Below are 25,279 nucleotides of genomic sequence, written 5' to 3' on the forward strand. Positions count from 1 at the left end.
CACAGTCTCAACCTCACCAGCTGAGATCGATCCCGTGAAGAGCATCGCACCTAGAAAATACAGTAAGACGACGCGTGTACGGAGGATGGCGCTGAGAACGTGGGCTGTAAGAACGACAGCCTCGCTTGTGTAGGATCTCTTTGGGGCATGGTTGAACCTTACGGATCTTTGAATCGAAATGTATGATGTCGACCAGCTGTGGTACCTGTTAGATGCTCATTCCTGTAGTACTTCTTTGCCCGTGGGTTTTCCAGAACGCCGTGCTATGCAATGCCACATCCCACTTATCAGAACGCTTCTCGAAACTCTTCATCGTTAGATCTTATAGAGCAAACACCATAAAAAGCAGTGCAGCCACAAGCTCGCTCGACGATGCCATGTTTCGACTTGAGGCCGCACTACTGGAATACGACGCAGCCGCAGTCGTATCACTCGGTCGTTCGCTGGGAATCGTACTCGAAGGGATCGCTGTCGATGAGCTAGAGCTCGCTGATGATCCAGAACTGCCCCGTGAGCTCTGCGATGAACTCTGCGAGCCCTGAGAGGAGCGCATTGACGGAGAAGAAGTCTGCGTCACATCAACAGTGCTGGCAGCACTTCCTGTGCCGATTACGACCTTGCCCGAGGACGCAGCGCTGAGGATTTCGGTTCCAATCGTCACTGCAGAGTCGCCTGGGGTGAGTGTCTCGGTCTGGTCTCCGTTGATGACCGTTACGCCGCTTGGCAGCGCGGACATGGTGAATGCTTCGAGATGCGTAGCCTGTACCGCATTGATAGTGCTAGCGTCCGCTCCAGTACCAACAACCACACCACCGCCAGATGATGCGGCAGACATGACCTGTCCGCCGAACGTGACAGCAGGAGCTCCCACCGTCAGCACTGCCGCGGAAGCACCATTGACCACTTGGACAGTGCCATCCTGTTGTGGTACTGGGGCCATTGAAAGGACTTGACTGTCCACAGTCGCAACAGTCGGTCCTTGAACAGCATCGATAAAGCTCGCGGTCTGTCCAGTGCCGATGATGATGCGGCCTGAGGTCCTGCTTGCATGATCTGGTCACCCACAGTTACGGCAGGGGCTCCCACGGTGAGAGTAACTGTGTGATCCCCTTGAACGACTTGAATAGCATGGGGTGACCCTGTCATTGGCGAAGGAGACGCTGATTGAGGGTCGACGATAATGGCGGTTGGGGAAGCCGAGTCTGATTGAGGATCGAGGATGGCGATTGTAGGCTGAGGATCTGATGACGATGGTGCGCTCGGATCTGATGCCTGGGCTGGGTGATCAGACGGCTGAGCAGGTGTGTTACTTTGCTCCGGGGGCTCGGTAGGCCTAGGGACTGACGGTGATGGTTCACTCGGACTCGCGGTCTGAGAGGGCTGATTTGGTGGTGGAGGAGGCGCACTACTCTCCGTAGTCGCCTCGCTCTTCTCAGGAGCCTCACTCTCCTGCTGAACACTTGACGACTCCGGCTGCCTAGGCACTGATGGTTGCAACTCGCCACTCGCACTAGCCGGGACACCCTCAGAGGTAGCAGTCGCCGTAGGAACAGCACTATTAGAAACCGGTCCGCTCGCCGGCGTCGCCGACTGCTCCAGACCACCAAACGTATTCCCAGGCTTAATCTCCGTCTTCGCCTCAGTAAGCGCCAAAGGCGGATCATACACGCCACGAATATCGCCCCAGCAGTCATTCCAATCGCTCTGCAGACCACGCAGGAGGTCGTTGTTGACGACGAGAATGGGCTTGTAGGGCGCTGTTGTTGGGCAGGTGCCTTGACAGCCGTGATTCCGCAGGTATGTCTGGCACCATGGTTGGGAGGAGTAGATGCTGTATGGGACGGGCTCGTGGAGGTCTTGCACGCTGAAGGGGGCTGTGGCGGTCCATACTGAGGTTACGCGACTAGAATGAACGTAGACGGATTAGCAACCGTCTTGATATTGGAAAGGGGTATGTTTCTGGCCTTGGATATACGTACAAGTGCGCATCACATGGTTCGGTTCCCGCTATCAAAGTCAGCAAATGTTCAGGGTAGGCAAGGTACTTCGTCGTCTTCGAGAGAACATACCATAAACAGAAGACAAAGGCTTGTCGGTCGGAATAGCCAAGATAGTCTCTCCAATCTGTGTGCCAACAGTCCCACATGCATTCTCAGCATACAGCGACTTATACGCAATGTACAAAGTCGGCGACGTGAACGTCGTCCCCAATGCCTCCACCGTAACAACCGGAGCTTCAGTCGCCCTAGCCTTCATCGTAGCATTGTTGCCTTGCATAGCAGTCAGGGTAGGGGTTGGAGTCGCAGTCGGCGGCCAGTAAATCAACTGCACAGTCCCACCAGTCACCGCACACCGCCCACACCCCAGCGTGCAGCTCGGAGCATTGCCCATCGTCGAGGAAGTTGGCCAGATCCATTCCGTCTTATTACCCAGCAACAAGCCCTGTGTACCTTGATTGAAGAAGAGATACTGCGAAGCATAATTCGCCATGGTTTCTCGCGGTAAAGCCGGTGCGAACACATCGCTCATTTGATACGCGTCTCGCACGCTTTGGCAGAGCGATCCACTGATCGAGGCCGCTGTACACAGTGGTGCCTTGAGCCCCACTGTCTCATCTTCGAACTTTTCGTAGTAAGACGCAGCAGCAGACCAATAGGGTTTTGCACACGCAGGAGTGGCATCGATACCGACAAAGCGGCCCTCGAAGCCGGCGTTGATATCGCAATGGGGTGGTGGAGTGGGCGAGGGCTCGAGTCTGCTGGTGATGTACGTCTCCCACTTGTTCTGGCAGTCCTGTACAACAGACGGCAACGTGCATGTAGGCTTGGGAAAAACCTTCGTGGTATTCGCGATGGCCGACGTGCCGTGCTCTGTGAATGTCTCCGTGGACGTGTCCGTATAAGCTGGCATATAGGATTGCGTGTAGAGGGTGGTAGAGGTCGTGTCTATCGTCTGGGTGCTGATGGTGAAGCCGCCATTGATCACCGGCGTGGTTTCATCGATGGCTGGGAAAGATTAGCAAGTGATGAAAGACTCGGTCAAGCAGCTGCTCACTAGTGACATCGGTGAAGGTGGCTTCGGGACGCTGAGAGAATGTGTATGTTTCGGTCGAGACATGTGTTGCTGTAGGAACATATGTGACGTTTGCGTGGAGGTAAGAAGCGTTGAAAGAGGCCTGACTTGCAGACCAATACTCGTTCCAGGACGAATAGCATACGTCCACATCGTCGTTGTTGGCGGTCGCCGTCCCCGTGAAGGCTGGCGCGGCAGCAGTGCTCATGCCCACCCCTTGTGCCACATAGCCGCCAATACCCGTGGATGCTAAGACTTCCTTAGCATTCGAAGCCCATGATACCTCCGCGAGACTCACAAGCCGCTCGAGCGAGTCTGGAAGAAGACAGCAAAAGCAGCAACCAGAGAGCGCTCATATCGCCGCCACAAGGGGATAAGAAAATGACAGTGACCTCTTCAACAAGAGGGTAGGAAAGTAAACGAACGTAGTAGCTGAACGCTACTCACTATCCTCGCCCGCTGTGCCACGCTATGAGCCTAACTCTCAGCCCGAGATCCTCTCTTCGCCCCATCCTCATCATCCACCGTCGAGGTTGAGGCTGAAAAGGCTAATAGAAGGACCCGCCTAGTTGGCCCCTAACCCACGCTTGCTATACCAAATTCGGAAGGCATCACGAAGGTAATATATATTAGGATACGCTAAGGCGAGAATCGAAACGAGATGACAATAGAAGCAGGATTCTAAAGACTATCAAGTTGAGCTGTCGAGAGGAAGGTGGTTCGGGAATGGGCTAGCACAGGTAGGCACTGCTCACCGGTCGTCGAAGCTTGAGATTGAAGTGTCGAGCGAAGCCTAAAGGGGAAGATATTCGCAACGGAGGGAGTAGGCAGATGCCAAGTTGGGGGTCGTCATGATATTCTCGGCATCATGGCACCAAAGGCTTGTTCTCAAAGCTTCAGACGACCTCACATCATGTTCGGAGAATCGAGCATATGGAGGTAGGATGATGAGTGAGTTCCGCGATTCTTCATTCGTCGTTATTCATAACTTCCTGTACAACTTTTATTAGGATTGTGAGACATATCCTTCTCAAGACCACTTCAAGGTCCAGTCACTCGCCCAAGCCCCACTGCTGGTGACATTCTGGAGGCCCTTCAAGCTCAAGACTTTGCTCGTGCTGTTGTAGCTCAACCCGCTGTTGATGGACATTCCGTTCAGCGTGACTGACTTGGGCTCGCTCTGTACGCCGAGAACGGTCACGTTGGCCAGGCTGTTGGTGTCTTTGTACAAGCCACGACTCGATGCCCACAAAGTTCCGTTCGATGCGGTCAATTCAACGAGCAAGCTGGACGGTGGTGCTATGCTTTCGCCATCGTCGAGGTAGATCTGCCCGGTAGCTGAGCCGTCCTTGTCAAGAGCGGTGATCAGACTCCAAGAAGAGTTGCGGGACTCTGTCGTGGTGTACAGAGCTTCCTGCTGTGGAAGGATATACCCGCCACGAACGAACACAGGGATATGCGAAAGAGGCGCCGCAATGGTCACGTTCTCGCCTGGCTTCGCAGACATGGCCTCTTGCGTATACCAGTCGTACCAGACTTCTCCCTGCTTGACGCCAGGGAATACGGCTTGCACTTCGGTTTGGCCTTGTCCGAGGGCTGGTGCCACCAAAATAGCAGGTCCAAGCAAGAACTGCGTGTCGACAGCAGCCAAAGTCGGGTCGTTAGGGAACTCCCAGGACAAAGCTCGCATGACCGTGCTTCCAGTGGTGTGTGCGTAGTAGAAGAGCGTGTACATGTAGGGGAGAAGCGAGTAGCGGATGTTCATCGCCTTCTTGGTAGCTTCGGCCACCGATGCCCACACGTACGCCTCTTGTGAGTTCGCAGAGAGGGTGTTGTGGTTGCGATAGAAGGGGAAGAAGGCCGACAGCTGCATCCAGCGATTGCACAGCTCTTCGTCTGAGTTGCCGTTAAAACCGCAGGTGTCGACGCCGAACATCGGGATGCCGAAAAGCGCGAAGTTCAGGGCTTGCGAGATGCTGAAGTACATGTACGCGAAGAGACTGGTGTTGTCACCTCCCCAGTGGCCGGCGTATTTTCCGCTTCCAGCGAAGGTGCTCCGTCCGATGATGAAAGGTCGCTTCTCTGGGAAGACGTGCAGGAGAGCTTGGTACGTTGCGTTCAAGATCTGGTGGCCGAACAAGCTGTGAACGTCGTACTCTTCTACTCCGTCAATGTGAGTCGCGTTTGGGCTGACTGCGTGGACCGCAAGATCGCCCTGGACGTTGTTGATGACATAAGGAGGCTGGTTGACATTGCGAATATCAGGAGTAATGGCTGGCGCCATTACATATGCCGTGGTTGAAGGTCCCGCAGTTGTTGCAGCAGCGACGGCCGAAGATTGTGAAGCGGACAAAGACGATGCCGCAGAAGCCTCGGTAGCGTTGGTCAAATTAAAGCCTTCTGGGTAGGTGAAGATCTTGTTGCCCTCTTCACCCGGTAAGCCAAAGGGAGGGTGGACTGGATTCAAACTAAGGTTGCCAGTCCCACAGCTTCCTATGCAGAAGGACGAAACCTCAGACATGTCGATCCAGATGCCATCCCATGGGACGTTCTTGTGGTGTGCCTCCATGCTGTCTGTCCACCATGGGACAGCCTCAGCAGCATGCCAGTCAGGGAATACTGTGTAGCCTGGCCAGACAGAGCCAATGTATTGGCTACCATCAGGGTTCTTGAGGAACACGCCACGATCGTTGCCATCCGTGTATATGGAGTAGTTATCCGAGGCATTGTAGGGGTTTGGAATGTAGATGGCGGAGTCGACGATGGGGACGTAGTGTTGGCCATTGGCGTGGAGACGGCTGAGGAATTCTTGACCGGGACCGTAAGGGAAGGTATTCTGATCGTTGGTGAAGTCACGGTACTGGAACATGTAGTCGATGTCGGTCCAGACGGTTTCGAGAGGGATGTCGAAGTCTCGGTAGGTGTTGACTACAGCCTCCAACTCTGTCCAGTTCTCGTAGCCCCAACGGCACTGATGAAAGCCAAATGTCCAGTAAGATTGCATTACAGGCAAGCCGATGGCTCCAATTTGGTATTGCTTCGTCACCTTCTCTTGTGTAGGACCGTCGAAGATGTACAGATCAATGCTACCACCAATGGTGCGCCAGGTGAGATTGGTCGGGAGCATGAGGGCTTCCATTCCATGTGCATTTCGCAAGAAAACGCCATGGCTCAAGCCGACGTATTCGCCATCAGCTGTGGTGTTTTGCGTCGTGACCAATGTATGCTCGCCAGTCTCTTCGTCAACTTCGTAGTATCTGGTATCGAGGTAGAAAGGATGAACGCCGTAAATGTTTTCTGTGAGTAGGTTAGGATTTGATCAAAACAGACTTGTATACCATGCGAATGCACTCACGGTCGATTGGATCTCCAACATCAGCAGCGTAAGATGTAGCAGTAAAGTTGTTGCCCAGCCTCAAGCCATGGATGCGCTCTCCCATGCCATAGATGTTGTAGTTCTCGGGCATCTGAGACGCAAACTCGATGAATTGGTTCTCGTATACAAGGACGCTACCAGTGGTGTCGAAGAGCACGTCTCCAGTCGATTTCCTTACAACCGTAAAGGCAAACGTCGGCTCGTTCGTCCACGAAAATTGCAAGTCGATGCTTTGTGTCTCGGGTTGTGCAAAACCCTGCTGCCCAGCCGGCACAATGTTCTCGTTGAGGATGTACTGGCTTCTGTTGGTGTTATCGAGGTACGCTGGCTGAATCAAGATCCGCATTCTATGCGCCGACTGCACGTCAAGCTCGAAGGAAAGAGTTTCGATGTCGGTTCCGTAGACATTGCACTGTTCATGTCAGTGTCCTCCCAAAGTTTCCTTTCTTTCCTTCGACTTACAGCGTCTCCAGCAAGGCCCAAGGTGGCTGTAAAGCCAAACTCGGTATTCGACACATTGCTAGCTTTGTATCCAGGACATAAAGCTTGTGCCTGCTTTGCATTTGGATCCTTGACATTCGGCAGCACATTGGGTCCAATGTCGGCAGACGCGGGTACAGTGAAGGGTATAGAAAAAGTGCTCGTGGCGCCAGAAACAGTAGCACTCGCAATGGAGCCAGTCGTCGAAGAGCCGTACGCAGTAGTCGTTAGGCCATCTGCTGGGTTCGAAGAAGTCGAGTCTTGGGCATAGGCGAGCGAAGAAGAGATGGCAAGCAGAGCTTGCTTCCAGCCAAAGCGAGCCATACCGTCGTATGCGAGCTGCCAGGCGGTTCCCAGGTTGTCGGAGCAAGCAGAAGAACAGTTGCGGAAGAGGGACGCCTCCATTTTGAATGGCCCTTTTCACCCACCTGGCTCTGACTTCCCCTCTCCTCAACACGGGCGAAGAGTGCCGTTCAGCGTGCGTGCTGCGGGCGCCGGGCGAAGACTGCGCGCTGTGACGCTGGCGATCGAACTGTATCCCCCGCCGCAGTCACGACAAATGCAGCGTAGAAGGGTGCGAGTCTAAGAGATGTCAATAGGAACAAGTATAGCGTGCTGTAGCTAAGCTCTGGTTTGGCCGAGCGGAAGGGCCTTGAGAAGCTTCGTGCTGCAGCTCAGAGCAGTTGCGATTCGTCGTTTATGCCGCAAATACCACCGAAGGCAAGCCACGTGTGTAATGTTTCTCTGAATGGCAGCGTCACCTGGCATGCACTCCACCTTCTATTGCAGCGAGATTTCTGCCGATACGGTTGATGCGGGTGCCTTCTCCACAAAGCTTCGATGTTATGGGGAGGCTGGGGTGGAGGATCAACACTATGGAATGCCGGCAACTCGGTCGCTCATCAGTGCACACGCCTTTTTGCGAATTTTCACAGAGCTCATATGCCGCCTGAAGCCGAAGCCAAAGTCGTGGAGACACCACGAGGCCATGAAAAGCTCTTTGTCAGTCACAGGAAGACATTATCGTTTCAGCGGATGAGCCCATGGCGGCCGGTTCACTGAGAGAATTCAGTCGGCTCACGCGTTATTACTCGAGAAATACCGCAGGCATCAGGCGGCGGCCTGTTTCGACTGAGGGATAGGTCTGAGAAAGAAAGAAAGACGAGATTGAATTGAAGCGGATGATGTTCCCATTAAAGTTGTCCGTCCCCGGCCAAGCATCCGAAAGCCAAAGCGGCCGCGTTGGCCAGAGCTTCTAGCGGAGCCTTGTAGAGGAGCGGACGCACGGGCCGAGATTCCGCTCAATGAGTGCCAGCATAACATTATGCTCAAACATTACTCTCAGTACAACTGCACCTCTATCAACGCTCTACCGACGCCCTTGTCCATCCCAGGCACACTATGATTCTCGATTTCATAAGCCACGGCGCCCTTTTCTCGGCACGCCTCCTTCAACCCATCTACTGACCCGCCTACGCCGAAGTATATTCGCTTGGCCCCAATCATGGCCTTTGCCATTTTCACCCGCTTCAGCAGAATCGCGAGAAGCTCCACGAACGCCATGGTTGATGCTGGGCTGTAGATAGTCTCGGCGGCCAAGATGACAGAGCCCATGTCCGGAGCTGAGGAAGGAATGAAATCCGCTAATCGTGGTGACCAAGGACCGGACAAGAAATTGAGAGTCATGGTCTTGCACTTGATTTCTGCAAGGAAGCGCTCAATCACGCCAGGTGTAATCTCGACTTCACCAGAGCTCTCGGCATCTGTTCGTGGCCGTTCCGCGTGCACATCGTGATATTCTGTGGTCGCCATCCATGTCAAAAGGATGTTGGGCAACGTGACAAGTCGAAGCACTTCCTCGTTGTAGTCTGCAAGCGTGAAGGTCAGTCCGCACACTGCGTTCTCAATGGCATGTCGAAAGAGAATTAGTGAGGGTATAGCACTTCCAGCTCCCAGCTACGCCAATTCATCAGCACAACTCAGTCATGATTAGATACATCGATCTCACCTCAATGATTGAATCACACCTCACAAGCTCATCGATGTCTTTCCGTGGACCTCGATCAAGCAACAAGCTTGCAAGATCAATCGAGCATTCCCAAGTCTTGAAACCACCCTCATAGACTCCAGCTTTGATATCGGACTTGTCTATTTGATCGATAACCTGATCGTTCGTGGTGTCTTCCTGTAAAAGCTGTACCCGCACATCGAATAGCTCTCGTCGAGGTATGTGAACCACTCGACCGAGTGGCGATTCGACCTTGACCGTGCTGTAACTGATCCGTTCAGGTAAGGTTGCTAGCTGGGATGGAGTCAGTCGATATGTCGTGACCTTGCACCGGGCAGTATTGCCAGAAGAGATAAACGCCGAGATCAAGTCTGGATGATATCAAATCAAGGAGACAGTGTGGAATGCATACCTACCAGGTACTCCAGCTTGTGCTGCTTTACCCTCGTATTCGCCCCACCGGCCGCGCCATTCGATGCTTGAATGCCACTCGCTGGGGCTGGATCTTCGTCATCGCTATTCGCATCATTCGCGAAGCCAAATTGAAAAGCCATTGCCCGGCAACGACGATGTCCGTAGTTGGTGTTTCTTTGCAAGCTGAGGTTAAGACGGAGCTAAAGGATTTTAGAATGGGAAAAGTGGGTCATTGGTCTGTGCTCTGCATGGGGGGCGACGACTTCACTTCAACAATCCACCCTCCAACTGCGCCTGTTGGTAGGGCACGAATCGCTTGGCTCGCTTGGTTCTCCTTTGAAGCACTCTAATCCAGGCACCCGTGTAGCATGGCATGCTGATGAACAAGCTCGCGTGAGTCCCGAGGCGCTTGCATATATAAGAGACGGTAGGAAGGCACGAAGAAGCACTATCTCTCCTCACTCTCCCTCATCCCCAGCCATCAATTCCAACACGCAACAACAGTACAACAGAAACACCATGTCTCAAAAGCCAGAGAACCCCTACAGACCCTACAACGACGTCCACAAAGACACCAAAGGCCCAGGAGATGCCCGCCCAACCGCCCTCCAAATCGTCAAAGACTGCAACGCCATCGGCAAACTCCAAGGCAAAACCATCCTAATCACAGGCTGCACCGCAGGCCTCGGAATCGAAACCGCCAAAGCCCTCTACGAAACCGGCGCAACCCTCTACCTCACCGGCCGCGACGTCCCCAAACTCAACAAAATCATCGACGACATCGTCTCCAACGGCACCAACAAAACCAACCCCCGCCCGGAAGCCCTCGAACTACACCTCGACTCCCTCTCCGGCGTCCGCAAAGCCGCCGCAGACTTCAAAACCCGCTCCCAGCAACTCAACATCCTCATCTGCAACGCCGGCGTCATGGCCTGCCCCTACACCAAAACCGCCGACGGCTTCGAACTCCAGCTCGGCACCAACCACTTCGCCCACTTCCTTCTCTTCCAGCTCCTCAAACCCGTACTCCTAAAATCCGCCGCCGACTCGGGCACAAGCTCCCGCGTTATCACCGTCTCCTCCGCCGGCCACCGCTACGGCGGCATCCGCTTCGACGACATGGACTTCTCCGACGGGAAAACCTACGAGAAATGGACCGCGTACGGCCAGTCCAAGACCGCCAACATCTACATGGCGTCGTCCATCGAGCGGCATTACGGGTCGCAGAACCTGCACGGTCTTTCCTTGCACCCCGGCGGTATCAAGACGGAACTCGTCCGCCATATGGAGCAATCTGAACTTGACGCTATGGGTGTTAATGATAGATTCGCGAATATGTTCAAATCGCCCGCTCAAGGCGCCGCGACGCAGACGTGGGCGGCTGTGTCGGAGCACTTTGAAGGCAAGAATGGCGGTCGGTATTTGGCTGAGTGTGCCGAGTGTGGACCCATGGCGGACGGTGCTGAGGTTGGGGCTGATGGGTACGGACCGCATGTTTATCAGCCGGAGCTGGAGGAGAAGTTGTGGAAGTTGAGTTATGAGGCTGTGGGATTGCCGGTGGAGGATTAAGATAGACGCAAGATTGTGTGTGTACGCAGTCATGATTCGTTTACGACTGGAATCTCGACGACTTTGAGAGTACTCATGATTCATCTGCTACATGCTACTGTTCTGTCAAGCCTAACGCTGTATGCTGTGCTATGCTAACCTATGGGTATCATCGTTTCATCAAACAAAAACAATGGCCAGACAAAATCCCCAATCCCGAACTCCACACTGTTCGCAAACCTCACACTCCAACATCGATCATCGCCCATAACTCATCAGACAACACATCACAACTCCCTCTCACCCCCCTCAATCTCACTCCCCCTCCCCTCCCCCTCCCCCCGTCCAATCACCCTCCGATAATTCTCCCTCTCCACCAACCTCCCCCTCTCCCTCTGCCCCTCCAACCTCTCAATCCCCAAATTAATACTCTCAATCTGCACCTCCAGCGGTACCCTCTCGGCGCCCACCGTCTCCGGCATCGCCACCCGCTCCCTCAAATCCTCCAAACTATGCTGGATCTCCTGCAGTTTCAGCAGCGTCGCGGTGACGTGTCCCCAGGCCGCCCGACGGTAGTTGTTGACGTCTTTGAGGAGTTGCAGTTGTTTGTTGAGTTTTTGCACCGAGGAGCGGTTGCCGCCGAGTTTCGTCCAGAGGGTCGCGAAGAGTTCGTCTTTGGAGGTGCTGATGCGGATGTCGTCGCGGGTGACGATGCCCGAGATGAGGTCGAGGCGGCCGTCGAGGTTTTCGAGGATGTCGCGCAGGGCGAGCGCTTCGTTGATGAGGCTGAGGATTTGTTCTTCCACGGCGCTGGTGTGGCGGAGGTATTGGTCGAGGAGGACGTTTCGCGAGAGGCTGATGGGTTGGAAGGGCGCGAAGACGTTGAAGTTTTTGGCGACCCAGCCCGCGATGGCTCCTCGAGAGGCCTCGTTTGCGTTCACGCCGTCGATGACACTCAATGTCCAGCGGTTCGTGCTCAGGATGTGATCCACAGCCCGTCCGATCCTCGAATTGAACTTGCTCAGATCCTGCGACGCCTGCCTCGCTGTATCGATGAACCCCCCAAATTCAAACACCAGCTCATTCCTCGAAGGCAGACTGCTGTACTGCACCACATTCTTCAAATCCCTTACGCTCGCCTCACTGCGCTTCATATCCAGCGGCAAATTCGCTCCCACAGACGTACTCGCCAGCACGTCCTGAAACGCATCCTGCGCCTGCACCAACTTGTCAAACTCCGCCGGCCCCTTCAACTCCGGGCGATCCCCAACCGGACAGAACGCCAAATGTGACGTAAACGGTAATCGACAAATCGGCGACAGCGCATGGTTGATACTATTCGTCAAGAACCCGCTCCCAAAAACCACCGCCGCAGCGAGCAGATACACCACCACGCCCGTCGCGAAAATCGGCTTTAGGTTCTGCATGACCAAGCCCAGAATACTGAAAACATACCCCAACAAAGGCCTCACCACCCTCCTCCACACCGAACTCGGATATCCCTCTTCCTCCTCATCCTCCTCATCCTCCACCTCCTCTCTCAACCTCGAACCCCCCTTCTTGATCTTCCCCGCATCACTCGTCAAACTCCGATCCCCCATCCGAAACCTCTGTGTCGAACTCCTCGTCTTCTTCCTAATCTCCCCAGCATCACTCGTCAAACTCCTCTGATTCAACCGCATATGCGGCGTCGAAGCGCGCTGTTTCGAAGCGGCGTTGGGCGAGGCAGGCATGACGAGTTCGGGCTCGACGGAGGAGCGCAGGTTGCGGCGCGGGCGCAGTTCTTGGTCGTTCTGGCGGGGCGGGGAGCGGTATTCTGAGCCCATCTCGTCGCGCTCTTCGTCGGAGCTGTAGATGGGTTGCTTCGAGTGATCGAGTGACTCGTCGCTGTTTTCCATGTCGTCCCAGGATTCTGTGAGGGAGGAAGTAGTCGCCCTGGGGTCTTCCCTTTTCCGGCGCGTCATGGTTGTGGAATGTTTCTTTGTATGCTCGTCTCGTTTGTGTCTCGCTTCGGTTCTGTCGCGTGGCGTTTGGATTCGCGGAGTGACGTAGCGAGAGCAGCAAAGAAGTCGGCAGAAGGGATGTGGTAGCGAAGAGGGTGTTGGAGATCGCAAGAGTCGGGACTGTCCACTTGATCAAGGGATTCCACAGCCAAGATGCGCGCGTGTTGTCGCCCGCCATTCACTTAAGCGTGACCAAAGTGACGTCAATTTTATGTGGGGCAACATGGAGTTCGCAGAGCCTTGGGAACCCTTCCGATCTCATGCAAACAGGCTCAGGCACAAATGATAAAGTCCGGACAGTGCCGATGCGCATGCTGCGGAAGAAAGACTAGCTGATTGATAAATGAGTAACGAGTCAACAGTCAGGGATCATTCAGCAAGTGACAAAGTGTAGGTAAACAGTAATCAACTTTCTCAGTGCTTCATAACAAACCTCATCTCAGGTCTCTGATTCTGTAAGGAGCTAAAGTAATCTTCTTCTAATGCGTCGCGCAGTCGAGGGTATCCTTCCAGAAATAGAACGCCTTTTGAAAAAGAAAATGCAATGCCCCGTCGCTCTCCCAAACTCCATGCCATACAAAAAGAAAAACCATAATCAAACCGCCTCGATATTATCGAGCTGGACATAAGCGCCGCGATCACGTTCGGAATCCCTCCTCTTCCTCCCACTAATCACATCGCGGAAGCCACGAATTCTCGATGAGAAGCTCATCTTGCGTAGGCTGGCCAAGGCACTGTCGACTTCGCTATTGAGCATCCACTCTGGTCGTCTCCAGAGTTTGAGGAAGAGCGAGCTGACGACGACTGTTACGCTGGAACATGCCATTGCAGCGCCGGCAGCCATAGGAGGGAGGGTGATGCCCCAAGGGAGGAAGAAGCCCATCGCGATGGGTAGGCCGACGGCGTTGTAGACGCAGGAGAGGAGGAGATTCAGCTTGATGCGGCGGAAGATGGTTCTGCTGAGATGGAGCGATGCGGGAATGTCCATGAGCTGGTTGGGCTTCATGAGGACAATGTCTGCAGCGTCCATGGCGACGTCGGTTCCGCTGGCGAGTGAGATACCCACGTTTGCCGTGGCCAGGGCTGGTGAGTCGTTGATACCGTCTCCGACCATGGCGACGATCTGACCTTGCTCCTGGAAGTCTACAATGATGCTCTTCTTGCCTTCAGGGAGCACACCGGCGTAGACATTTTCTGGTGGGATACCGACGAGCGAGGCAACATGATGCGCAGTCGCAGCTTGATCTCCAGTGACGAGTGAAGTACCAATGTTCATGCGGTTGAGCGCGGCTATTGCTGCCCTTGCGGTCGGTTTCAAGGTGTCAGACAGACCGACTGAACCCGCATATTCGCTGTCGATGGCCACATGAATGGTTGTGATTCCTGCGCTTTGGGCTGCCTTGGAGGATGACGGACCCGACATCGATGGTCTTCGTGTACCGGCGAAGTCTTCGTATTCGTCTTCTGGTGTTGCTGGTACTTGAATACCCTTCTTCCTCAGGAATGAAGCATTGCCGATTGTGACTTCGTATCGGTTTCGGTCAAACGTACCGGCCGGCTCGACGGTTGCAGTGATACCTTTGCCCACCGTTGCTGCAAACTCGCCCATGGATCCTTCGACCTGAGCATCAGGGCCCAGGCCAAGTTTGTCTTTGGCACCCGCGAGAATGGCCTTTGCGATGGGATGCTCGCTGTTCGCTTCGGCAAGACCGACAAGCGTCCACCACAAGCTGACTTGCGTGGGGCTTGCCTTCCACTTTGTAGCTTGATCGAATTGAGCCACACTCATCTTACCCATGGTCAAAGTACCGGTCTTGTCGAGGATAACGTGCGTGATCTTGGTGGCTGTCTCCAGCGCAGCACCGCCCTTGACCAGGATGCCTTGCTCTGCGCCTACACCAGTGCCAACCATGACTGCAGTCGGTGTGGCCAGGCCAAGTGCGCAAGGGCAGGCAAATACGATGACTGCTATGCAAAGCTTGACGCAAACCATCAACCGGCCACCGCTGTGCTCTTGAAGGAAGATCTGTGGTGGGTGAGGTAGGATGTGGCTCAAAACCATCCAACCGACAAACGTAGCCAGTCCAAGTGTAATGATGATGGGCACGAAGTAGCCAGCAACGATGTCTGCCATACGTTGAATGGGTGCTCGGCTGGTTTGTGCTTCTTGCACCAGTCGAACGACCTGACTGAGTTGGGTATCACGGCCAGCGCGAGTAACTTTGAAATCCAAACGACCAGCATTGTTGACAGTACCAGCCATAAGTAGAGATCCAGGGGTTTTGTTGACTGGCATGGCCTCACCAGTAACCATACTCTCATTGACATAGCTTACACCGCGTGTCACTGTACCATCGGCTGGTATCTTGTCGCCAGGCTTGAGAATAACAATGTCACCGACCTCAATAAGCTCGGTAGGAATCGTTCGCTCTTCGACTGCAGATCCGGTAGCCTCTTTGTCAGCTGACTTTTCCTGGGTTTCTTGCTGCGATTCCCAGCTCTCGGCAGCTTTGGCAGCAGCAATGGGGTCAGCGTAGATGGTGGCCATGGGCGGCGCAAGACTCATTAGTCTTGAAAGCGCCTTCGATGTCTGTCCCTTTGCACGGTTCTCGAGGAATCGACCCAGCGTGATGAAGGTAATCAACATGGTGCTCGTATCAAAGACTGTTCCGGGTCGAGAGTGAGGAGGTACCAGGATCGAGACCACCATCGTAGCACAGCTGAAGAAGAATGCTGCCGAAGTACCCAAGACGACCAGAACATCCATCGTCGGAGATCCATGCTTGACCGAGCGGTATGCCGAGATGTAGAATCGTCTGCCGATGCCAAATTGCACAGGAATGGTGAGAAGCAAGCACAGTACATCGCCGAGCCAGACGCCAGGTATGATGGGAAGCTTGATGCTGCCAATGTCCAAGAACGGGATGAACATCGGCAAAAGCATGCTGATCACGAAAACCGGGATAGCAAAAGTCAGCGATACTCTAAAGGCTCGTTTCCACTCCTGGATCTCCTTGGTCTTTGCGAGTGATTCCAGCTGGGCGTTATTGTCGTCGGAGTCAGCTACAAGCGCATTGTAACCCATTTTCTCTACTGCTTCGACCACTGCGCGTAGACCAATCTTGGAAGGAGAGTGGGTGATGGATGCCCGCGAAGTAGCGAAGTTGACGTTGACCGAAGCGATTCCAGGCATGTTTTTCAAGTTGGCCTGAAGGTCAGAGGCAGATTCCGGGCTCGGTAACCCAAAGATCTTGAGCTGTATTGAAGCGTTCGAACTCGATGTTTGTACACCTTCCTCCACGCTGGCGACAACAGTGGCGTCAAATCCCCGGTCTTCGATCGCTTCCACAAGTTTGGCCACCGGTAGGACATCAGGCTCATGAACGATGACCGCTCGCTCGGCAAGAAGGCTGATGTTGAAATGCGTCAACCCGGGCATGTCATTGAATCCACTCTCCACGGCGGATGTGCATGCACCGCACGTCATGCCCTCGATCGCAATGGTCGTTGTCATCAATCTCTTGGACACGCTCTTCCTCCTCGGCTTAGTCTTGCTCGCAGCTGCTGTAGCAGCTTTCGTCTCCAGGACCTGCGCGTCGAAGCCAGTATCCTCAATAGTCTCCGCCAGCTTTTCCGCACTGATGATGCTCTCATCGTGCTCTATCACCGCACGCTCTGAAAGCAAAGATATACTGAAACTCTTGACGCCTGCCACGCCTTTAAATGCACCTTCGACTGCTGATGTACAGGCTCCGCACGTCATGCCTCCTACATGGATGAGGGTTGTAGACATGCCGTTTCCTAGTATATCCAACTCGGCGTCGTCCAAAAGAATGTCGTCCTCTTCGGAAGCGTCGAATAAGGGTGATTCGGGTCGGCCTGAGCTGATGACTTGGGCGTCAAACCCTCGATCATCAATCATCTCACGTATTTGTTCGGCACTGATCTTATCGGCGTCGTGGGTAATGACCGCCCGCTCCATGACCAAGCTGACAGACACACTCCCAATGCCGTCCTCCCCTCTAAATGCAGATTCCACAGACGATGTACACGCTCCACAGGTCATTCCATCTACTCGCAGAGTGGTGGTGGTCATATGTGCGGCGGGCGCCGAGCTGACGGGTCGTGAAGAGGCCATGGCTACTGGTGCTACTGGGCACTATCGGTCGCGAAGAAGTCGAACTGGGCGCGATGGCGCCAGTGGTCGTAGCAGCACCAAAATGTTTGCGAAATGGGTGTCGCAGGGGTGAAGGTAGGGTTCGAGGGATGTGGAATGTTGCGGGTACAAGTACGATGATGTCGTGCGCGGCTGATGGATTGTTTGGCGATCGGGTCGTTCAGAGCGCGGGACAGGCTCTGGATGAACGCAAGGACAAAGAACCGAACGCGAGACGGTGTCGCGGTGAAGCAGAACAGGAGGGGGTGGTGTGTTCGGGCGTGCGCATGTTTCGTGTCCAACGGCCGTTTGATGAAGGTGGTCTTAATTGAGGTGCTTACAAACTACGAGATCCCTCCAAGTTACCGCGCGGGAAGCAGCCATGGTGATAGACGCAGGGATGCCGCCAGAATCAACTTCTGTACTAGGAAAAGACCGCCACGACATTTCCTACCAGTATCTTCGTAGCTTCCCAAGCATATAAATCTAAGTCCAGACTCCAAAAGTGCCTTCTCCTATTACGCCACTGCCGCCATACAATCTCTCCAGGCTGCCATCCGAAACGGGTAGTCGGCATCTCTACCCGGATTCCCGTTCCCGACTCACTTGCTCACCTCACCTCACCTCTCGCTCAGGACTACTCCGTCGCCAGGCCACTAAACGCCATCGATCATGACCTGCCAAAATCACCGACATTTCTTGAATGCAACTTCAAGCGCGGCCACAGTCTCCCCGGTGACGTCTGATCTGGCTCTCCTCCCTTCCCCAATCCACCATCGCGAATTTCTCCTCTTTCAAGAGCACACGCCATCAATATAGCCAAAAATGCTCTCCAATACCCCTGAGTACGGCATATGGCATAAAATACCCTGAAGACGATTCTCTGCCCATAGTCAGTCCTCGATGCATCTCTCACACCATCGGCAAAGCTCCACTCCAGGCCTGAGCATGGTCGATTTGCCAAAGACACTCGACGCTCCCCAAAAAGTACAGATTGCCATATGCACACACGACACACGCCTCGTGAAGCCTTCGACAACATTCGATGTTGAAGTACATGATCGACGACAATCGAGCTGAATTTGGTAAACATTGGAATCCGCTGTGGATACCGCGTCCTCTGTATCCACACTATCTATGCTCGTTTGAAACCAACGTAGCCGATTGCCCCTGGTCGAAGTGGTGGTTTTGGGGGCACAAGAGGAGGAGCATGCGGATGTAGCCTGCGCGAAGGCTTATCCTGTGCCTGTGTGCGTTTGGCAGATTTTGATTCCTCATGGACTGGATGGATGGACGAGCATTGGACGATTGTGTTTGGAGAGGCTTGTTTATATTTTTCGAGCGTGGAAACATTAGTCTACGACTCCAGGTGAGCGCTAATGGTCAACCAATTCCGAACTAGGCAGTTACAAAGTTGAGAAACACGTGAGCCAAAATCCACACGCCTATTGAAACAAGACACTTCTCTTACTCATCTCACGCCAATCTATCTCGCATCGCCCAAAAACATCAAGAAACCGCCCAAGAAACGCACACAAGCTAATCGATGCCTTTCCTTTATCCACACTCTGATTCTTGTGAGAGAAAAAAACATACATAATCCCTCTCCCCTTCCCTTTCCCCATTCCCCATCAACACGAACCTCCAATGAACGCCTTCGCTTGCAATGCGGAGAAAAGAGAGAGCATATTACACCCGTAATCCCATAGCAAGAATGAAAAAGAAGGCGTCCGAAGAATCTCGCCGTCGTCGTCCACCCATTACCTGCGTGAGAAGTGAAGAAACCCGTCCTTCGACCCTGAATTGTAATCGCTGCCCATCGCCTTTCCCACTGCCATCTTTCTTCTTTTTCACCCCGCCACTCTGTGGTCGGGTGGTTTGGTTTCATCCTGCAATGCTCGTCTAATGTATAAGCCACGTCGTATCTTACTGCTGCTGCTGCCGCCCTCCCGTTATGAGTGCACTGTCAGATGCTCGCTTGCGACTGTTGATCTTGCCGACAAGGGGCAGCTCCTAGGCATCGCTCCTGTCGGCACGTCTTCTGAAGAAGTTCATCACCCGTCGTGTCGCGCTCGAACTGCCAGCATGGCCTCGATCTTCATAACCGAACTTCCTCTGTTGCGGTCGAAGCTGGCCTTGTGGCTGGTCATACTGCTCCCATTGACCGTGATCGCCGAGATTGTACTGTCCGGAAGATGATGCCGCCAGCTCAGGCTCTTGGCTTGGGGTGTAGAACCGCTCGACAGGGTCCTGCTGCGGCTGGCCTGCGCTGTCTAGACGGTTCGAGCCATAGCCGTCATCCCTGAACTGCCTACGTTGCACTGAAGGCGGGCTATATTGACCTTGTGCAGGTCGCTGCGCGCTACCGAGAGCTTGGTCGCCGCCAGGAGATGGTGGCAAGGCCTTGTCGTACTGAGACTGTTGTCGACGTTGCTCACGGGCCCGCTCTCGATCAGCCTCGTAGTACAGCGGGATGGTGCTACCGGTAGTCTCGTCGCTGGCATTCTCAGATGTGCCACGGCCAAACGCCATGCCTTTGCTCTGAGGTCTGCTGCCCATGCGTGACTGCTGCGATTGTTGCGACATCGGCGGTTGTTGGTAAGGATCCCTGGGCGGTCGATAGCCGTCGTCACCAGATTCATAACCCTGATCCTTCTTGCCAGAGAAACTGCCCATACTGAAGCTGGCCGGTAACCACGAGAATCGTCTAGATCCTCGGCGTCCTTGCACGCTGGAGTCGCGCTCCTTGGACGCCTTGCGACTGAACCCAAAACTGGGCCGTCGGCTGTCTGACGAAGGCCGTGGTGCATTCTCGTCACCGCCTGATGGAAGGGCGTTCTTCATGCTGACTGGTGGGTATCGACGGTCTCTCTTCTCGTTTGGTGTAGGTGCATTGTCTTGTTGTGATTGACGCTTGGAGTTGCTGCGGTTCAGTGCCTTGTCCACAATACTGCCGAGCGTGCTACTTCTGCGGTGACCAGGCGGCTTGCCCTGTGGGTAGGGTTGTTGAGGGTGTTGACCGCCACTCCGATTCTGCTCAGACATTGGACGCCCGCTCGCATCGACAGCACCAGGCTCAGACGACATTTGACCGGCAATGATGTATCCAGAGCTAGACTTTGGTTGCGAGAATGAGCCTTGCGCGTTGGTGTTGGTTGGCTGGGCAGCGGCTGGCTGGCTGTATGAGTTACCACGGGACGGCAGTCGAGAGTTGCCTCCAAAGGTCCCGCTCGTGTTTGGTCTCGAGGCAGATGTTCCAGCCGATGTGCCAAACGCATGTGCCGAGTCTGAAGCAGCTCTGAACTGGTCTCTGCCTGGTCGAGACGGGGGTGGCGCCATTGACGAGTCTGGCCTCGATGAGGGTGTGACTTCGACTGGGCCAGATCCTTCTGCTCTCGCCCTTGTCCTGCCCGCGCTTGAGCCTGCAGACATTGGAATCTGCTTTGGCCCGGCTGACGCATCTGGACTTCGCTCCCCACGAGCAGTCTGAGCAGATGGTGCAACGTACTCGACTTGTACAGTCCGTCTCTTAGCATCTCGTTGCTGCTTATTCCGAACATCACTGGCCTCATCACCTCCCATACTCGCTGCAGGAGCGTGTTTCGGCACCTGTTGCATCGATGACCTGTCTGCTCCTGGTATCTTGGTCGGCTCCCGAACAGAAGCACTTCTGCCGAGTTGTGGTTCCTCTTCACCTGACAAGGCAGTAGCAACAATGTCCTTATCGCTCTTAACTCTGCTTCCGATGAATCCCACCACATGCGTGTATTCGCTCAACCAGCTATGCCGTGCAACCTCGAACAAGTCTGCTCTTCTTCGCGGGTCGGGTACGAGTATTCTTCGCAACAAATCGCGGGCATGGGGTGTGACATATTCGGGGAACGTCAGAGGGGTGCTGACGATGTATTTGTAGAGGAGGTTGATGTTGTCACCCTCTGGGTTAGCGGGGTCGTCGTCGAATGGCAGATATCCAGCAAGCATAGCATACTGTTCCACGTTAGCTTGGCCAAACTCAAGATGTGACAGGTTCTTACCAAGATTACACCGCAACTCCAAACATCGACCTTACGGCCAGTGTAGAGACCGTCACTAACGACAAGCTCAGGGGCTGCATAGCATGGACTGCCGCACGAGGTCTGCATCAGATCTCCTCGTCTGTGGCCGCCATCTCTGCCATCCCGGTGAGGAATGATCTTGTCCAGTCCTTCCCGCTTCACGAAGTCTTTGTCTGTGATTCGATTCTCCAGCTCTTCACCCAGCTCATCTTCAGGGTTGAATGTGTTGGCGAATCCGAAGTCAGTGATGATGATATGCTTGTTCCGGTCAAGGAGCAGATTCTCCAGCTTCAAGTCACGATGCACAATGCCCTTCTTATGAAGATAGCCCACACCAGACACGAGCTGGGCAAACAACCGCCTCGCCGCAGGATCCTTCAAATATCTGTGATTGAGGATGTAGTCAAAAAGCTCACCCCCTGATGCGTATTCCAATATAATACCCATGTGACGTTCGGTCTCGACGAATTCGTGCAGGCGTACGATGTTCGGGTGTTGCAGTTCGCGAAGAATAGCGATCTCTCGGTAGATCTTAGGAAGTCGAGTCGTGTTGCCCGCCAGGCTCTCTTTCCGGATCAGCTTGATGGCGACTTGCACCGTAGAGTCCTTCTTCCAGCCCATCTTGACCTTGCCAAACTCTCCTTCTCCAATCGTCTGGCCCAAGATGTAGTCTCCAAACTTCACCTCCTTCCTAGCAGATGAAGAGTGCTTGAGATGCTCTTGCCTGCTTCTCTGGACAGGTGCAGCTTCAGCAGCATCTTGCAGGTTCAGTGCCGCCATCTGTGCCGCTGCATCGTGTGGTCGAGCTTCCGCCTTTCGAGCTTCTTCGCGAGCCAGATCTGCCTGTGGATCGTCCACTACTATGCGGTTGATAACGGCACTGTTCTCTCGCGGAAGGTCAGTATTCATGGGTGGCTGGCCCACAGCAGTTGCCGATCTACTCGTCGTAGGTACGTTGCGTCGACTGCGTCCATCTTCCCTTGGGGATCGCTGATTTCGTTGACGCTCGCTGTCACTGTCATTGCCGTGCCCTGACTGCCCTCGTGATTGTGACGGCCGCGATGTGTATCCACGATTATCATATGCAGAATGAGTGGGTGTTTGCTGTGACGCCGGCCGTGCTGGAACTGACGACGAACCTGCCGGGTCTGGATAGAACGGGGCATACGTCGACGAGTTCATGCTCGGCGACGTTGCGTTTGGCTGGCTGCGGGGCGAAGTGGTCGACGCGAACTGGGGGTGTTGCGGCGTGTTCGGAAGCGAGGCATTGTTCTGCGGTGCTGCAGCCCGCCGTGATGAAGGCGGCGATGAGGCCAGCTGGGCGGCGGGGTTTGTTCCGTAGCGATCGTGCTGGCTGGTTGCGGCGTACTGCTGCTGTGGAGGCGAGCTCGACTGCTGCACGGCAGCCGACGACATGGCCGGGCGGTGCGAGTTGGATGCAGCAGGCTGTGTGTGTGGATGTGTTGCCAGCGCGGTGCTCAGGACGGAGTGATAGTGCGTGTGCGCGGGCAGGCGCGAGGCGAGTCCCGCGTGTATGTATGGTATTGCGAGATGTGTGATTGCTGGATAGCGTGTCTATGCGTCGTCTCCCTGCAGATGCGCCGCGGGACTCGAATGGGTGGTGGTGTCGCTGGCGGCGGTACGCTAGGTGCCGACCCGGATTGTGGTGCTGGAGCGCGGAGCGGTGGGTGGAGCAGGGTCGAGAGCAAGCTCAGTGCAGTGAGTGCAGCAGTTCACCTCCAACCTCAGTAGAGCTGCTGTGGGCGATTGGGTCGCACCTGTGAATGCACGCCTGCTGCTCGCACACGGGTCGGCGTGGCAGTCGCAGGTCGTCGCGTGGCGGGAGGGAGGGAGGCAGAGGTCCTCGTGGCCGTGTTCTTTGTGAGGTGTGGTGTTTTGTTGTCGCGGTCGTTGCCGTCCGTCGATCCTCGCACACGCCGTCGCAGGAAGCAGCGCGCAGCAGCGGCGGCAGGCAAGCGAGTCGAGCAGCCGCGCCCAATGGGATCCACCGCAATATGACGAGCACGAGCGACGAGCGATGCGGCGACACGGAGGCCTCGAGCTGCGGTGCGACGAGGGAGGCCGGTCTGCACCAAGAACAGGAGGAATGGCGGCGAGGATGGTGTATCAACGCAAGAGAGAGAGGATGGCAGCATTGGACTCTGGCCAGCAGACTCGACGAACGACGATGACCGCCCGCTAGCGGCGGGCTCTGCGATAATGTGTGGCTGGAGTGCCGCTTTGGCCGCCGTCCTGCTCGATCTCCAATTTCCTGAGCGCGCACCGACGATGCCATCCGCTCTTTGTACCGCCGGCCTGCGTCGCTATTCTGGTGTCGCCCACGCCAAACTTACCTCTCCCACCCCGACCGTCATGACGAGGCTGCTGCTATATGATCGGCCTGCGATCAACCGCCCATTGTTTTGACACCTGCAGCACCTGCGCCGCCTCGTCAACACCTCTGCTGCTGTATCTGCGCATCGCGACTCCCGCGCCGAGCAACGAGTCGCCGAACACGTTGTTCGTCTAGCCCCAACTCTACCACCGTCCCCACTCCCGTCACATCTCATCTTAGACATTCCAACGTAGCCGACGCCGAACCCATCGCTAGCAGCATCGCCTTCCTGCCCAATGGACGATGCGCTTGCCTCTTGCAGCGATCGTCCATTTTGCGTCTTTCATCATATCTACCTGCGAACAGTACCTCATCCCATCTCACCACGCCGCCAAGCCTGCTGCTGCACTGCTGCCATGCCCTAGTGCCCGACGTCCTGATCATGCGAGTCATAACTTGCAGGAGCGGACCGCGAAAGACTAATTTCTGAAACGTTCTTTCCACATCCGGATCCACCGAGCTGCCCGAACGTGACACTTCATCGACCAGGATGACCCATGCATGCGGGGCCCAACTCTCAACCGCGAACAAGACCTCTGCCCGTCGCGTACCGGACGTCACGTCACGTCCTCCGCGACCACCAGCTCTGCACCAAACCTGCAGCGTCGATGAAACGCAACGTCTTCTCGCACCTATATCAGCTGCACCTCGTCCTGCGTCGCTGGGCTGATCGCCTCCATCCTCACTCCCAACATCTCCCTCTCGCACGGCACTCTGAAACGCGAACAGCAGATCGCGTCGCGTCATCAGTCTCGTCTCCGATACCGACCTCACGCGAATCCTCCCACATCGCGCTTGGGCGACCGGGCTCCCTCTGCTTGCGGCCATTCATCGGCCTGCTCGGACCTCACCATTTCCCGGTTTGCAGCTTTGCGCAAGGTGCGGAGGGCGGTATTGTTCAGTGCAGTCCTATTTTGCTGCCTGGTGTGCCAGTGCAGAGCAGTAGGCGCTTCAACCGCAGCGTCAGCAGCTTTGACAGGCGGCGATAGGTTTGTTGCTTGCTCTCCGATCTCTGCTAAGGATAGGGTGTCCTGGCTGTTGGGCTGTCTGCGAGATTGTCCCGCTACGGACGTTGTCCAAGACGTGTTCGACCATCTTTTGAGAGAATCGTATTGACCTGTCGGTGGTGCGTTGTAATCATGGCCTTGGTTGCGTCGAATGCATGGGCAGAATCTTTCCAACCGATCCCAGAAAACGAAGACCAGCATGAACAGAACGAGAAGTCCCATCAACAATGGGATGGCAATCTTGACGCCAAGAGACACCGATTGATCGACTACTGACATTCTCAAGGGATCCAAGTCGTGAAGGCTGTGGTGAAGGAACGTTACTTGGACGACACGCTGTTGAAGTATACGAGCATGAGCTTTCCTTGGAGTGATCAGCACGGCCACGATGCTGTGTCTTCGTACCTGCTAAACCTCAATGCATCTGCGCATGACGTGCCGCACTACATTCTGCACACGGCCGTTGTTCATATTGTTTGCTACAGTGTCACAGGTACCACGATTCGCGGCCCCAATGTCTGCCAATTCCGTCCAGATGGTATCGTACAGGCGAACGACTGCGGCAAGTACAACGAAATACACAAAGTCTCTCTGTCTCCAAGCTATCTGCCCAAAGAAGCATTGCTGTGTCCGAACAACAGCTCATAGCAGTCTGTGAGATACTTCAAGCTTGATCGCAAAGCCCTGTCTTCTCCCAATCAGTCCCTCAAAGGTCAGTCATTCGCACCATACCCCTCGATTGCATGCCTCCTAGACCGAAGCTCC

General features: G+C 54.9%; 7 protein-coding genes across 7 annotated transcripts; 1 reads left to right on the forward strand and 6 right to left on the reverse strand.

Moving 5' to 3' along the window:
• Window positions 1–322: 322 nt before the first annotated feature.
• Window positions 323–3,428, reverse strand: M409DRAFT_51893 (uncharacterized protein; the record flags this gene model as incomplete). The annotated part of the gene is made up of 6 exons (XM_033811927.1): window positions 323–1,006; window positions 1,066–1,903; window positions 1,980–2,007; window positions 2,070–3,005; window positions 3,055–3,321; window positions 3,371–3,428. 6 exons carry the CDS (start codon window positions 3,426–3,428, stop codon window positions 323–325), a joined length of 2,811 nt encoding a protein of 936 aa, XP_033671025.1.
• A 674-nt stretch (window positions 3,429–4,102) lies between these two features.
• On the reverse strand, window positions 4,103–7,252 carry M409DRAFT_19742 (glycoside hydrolase family 31 protein; the record flags this gene model as incomplete). Its single annotated transcript, XM_033805073.1, has 3 exons — window positions 4,103–6,369; window positions 6,428–6,860; window positions 6,911–7,252. 3 exons carry the CDS (start codon window positions 7,250–7,252, stop codon window positions 4,103–4,105), a joined length of 3,042 nt encoding a protein of 1,013 aa, XP_033671026.1.
• Window positions 7,253–8,269: 1,017 nt separating this feature from the next.
• Window positions 8,270–9,490, reverse strand: M409DRAFT_51895 (uncharacterized protein; the record flags this gene model as incomplete). The annotated part of the gene is made up of 3 exons (XM_033811928.1): window positions 8,270–8,884; window positions 8,937–9,230; window positions 9,353–9,490. The coding sequence occupies 3 exons, from the start codon at window positions 9,488–9,490 to the stop codon at window positions 8,270–8,272; spliced, it is 1,047 nt and encodes a 348-aa protein (XP_033671027.1).
• A 379-nt stretch (window positions 9,491–9,869) lies between these two features.
• M409DRAFT_64492 (uncharacterized protein) lies at window positions 9,870–10,919 on the forward strand (the record flags this gene model as incomplete). Its single annotated transcript, XM_033816107.1, has 1 exon — window positions 9,870–10,919. The coding sequence occupies one exon, from the start codon at window positions 9,870–9,872 to the stop codon at window positions 10,917–10,919; it is 1,050 nt and encodes a 349-aa protein (XP_033671028.1).
• Window positions 10,920–11,185: 266 nt separating this feature from the next.
• M409DRAFT_64493 (uncharacterized protein) lies at window positions 11,186–12,796 on the reverse strand (the record flags this gene model as incomplete). The annotated part of the gene is made up of 1 exon (XM_033816108.1): window positions 11,186–12,796. One exon carries the CDS (start codon window positions 12,794–12,796, stop codon window positions 11,186–11,188), a length of 1,611 nt encoding a protein of 536 aa, XP_033671029.1.
• A 700-nt stretch (window positions 12,797–13,496) lies between these two features.
• On the reverse strand, window positions 13,497–17,039 carry M409DRAFT_51898 (uncharacterized protein; the record flags this gene model as incomplete). Its single annotated transcript, XM_033811929.1, has 1 exon — window positions 13,497–17,039. One exon carries the CDS (start codon window positions 17,037–17,039, stop codon window positions 13,497–13,499), a length of 3,543 nt encoding a protein of 1,180 aa, XP_033671030.1.
• Window positions 17,040–19,070: 2,031 nt separating this feature from the next.
• Window positions 19,071–22,528, reverse strand: M409DRAFT_64495 (uncharacterized protein; the record flags this gene model as incomplete). The annotated part of the gene is made up of 2 exons (XM_033816109.1): window positions 19,071–21,044; window positions 21,092–22,528. 2 exons carry the CDS (start codon window positions 22,526–22,528, stop codon window positions 19,071–19,073), a joined length of 3,411 nt encoding a protein of 1,136 aa, XP_033671031.1.
• Between the last annotated feature and the right edge of the window lie 2,751 nt (window positions 22,529–25,279).

Source organism: Zasmidium cellare (genome assembly GCF_010093935.1).
Source record: "Zasmidium cellare ATCC 36951 unplaced genomic scaffold M409scaffold_8, whole genome shotgun sequence".
Lineage (NCBI taxonomy): Eukaryota > Fungi > Ascomycota > Dothideomycetes > Mycosphaerellales > Mycosphaerellaceae > Zasmidium > Zasmidium cellare.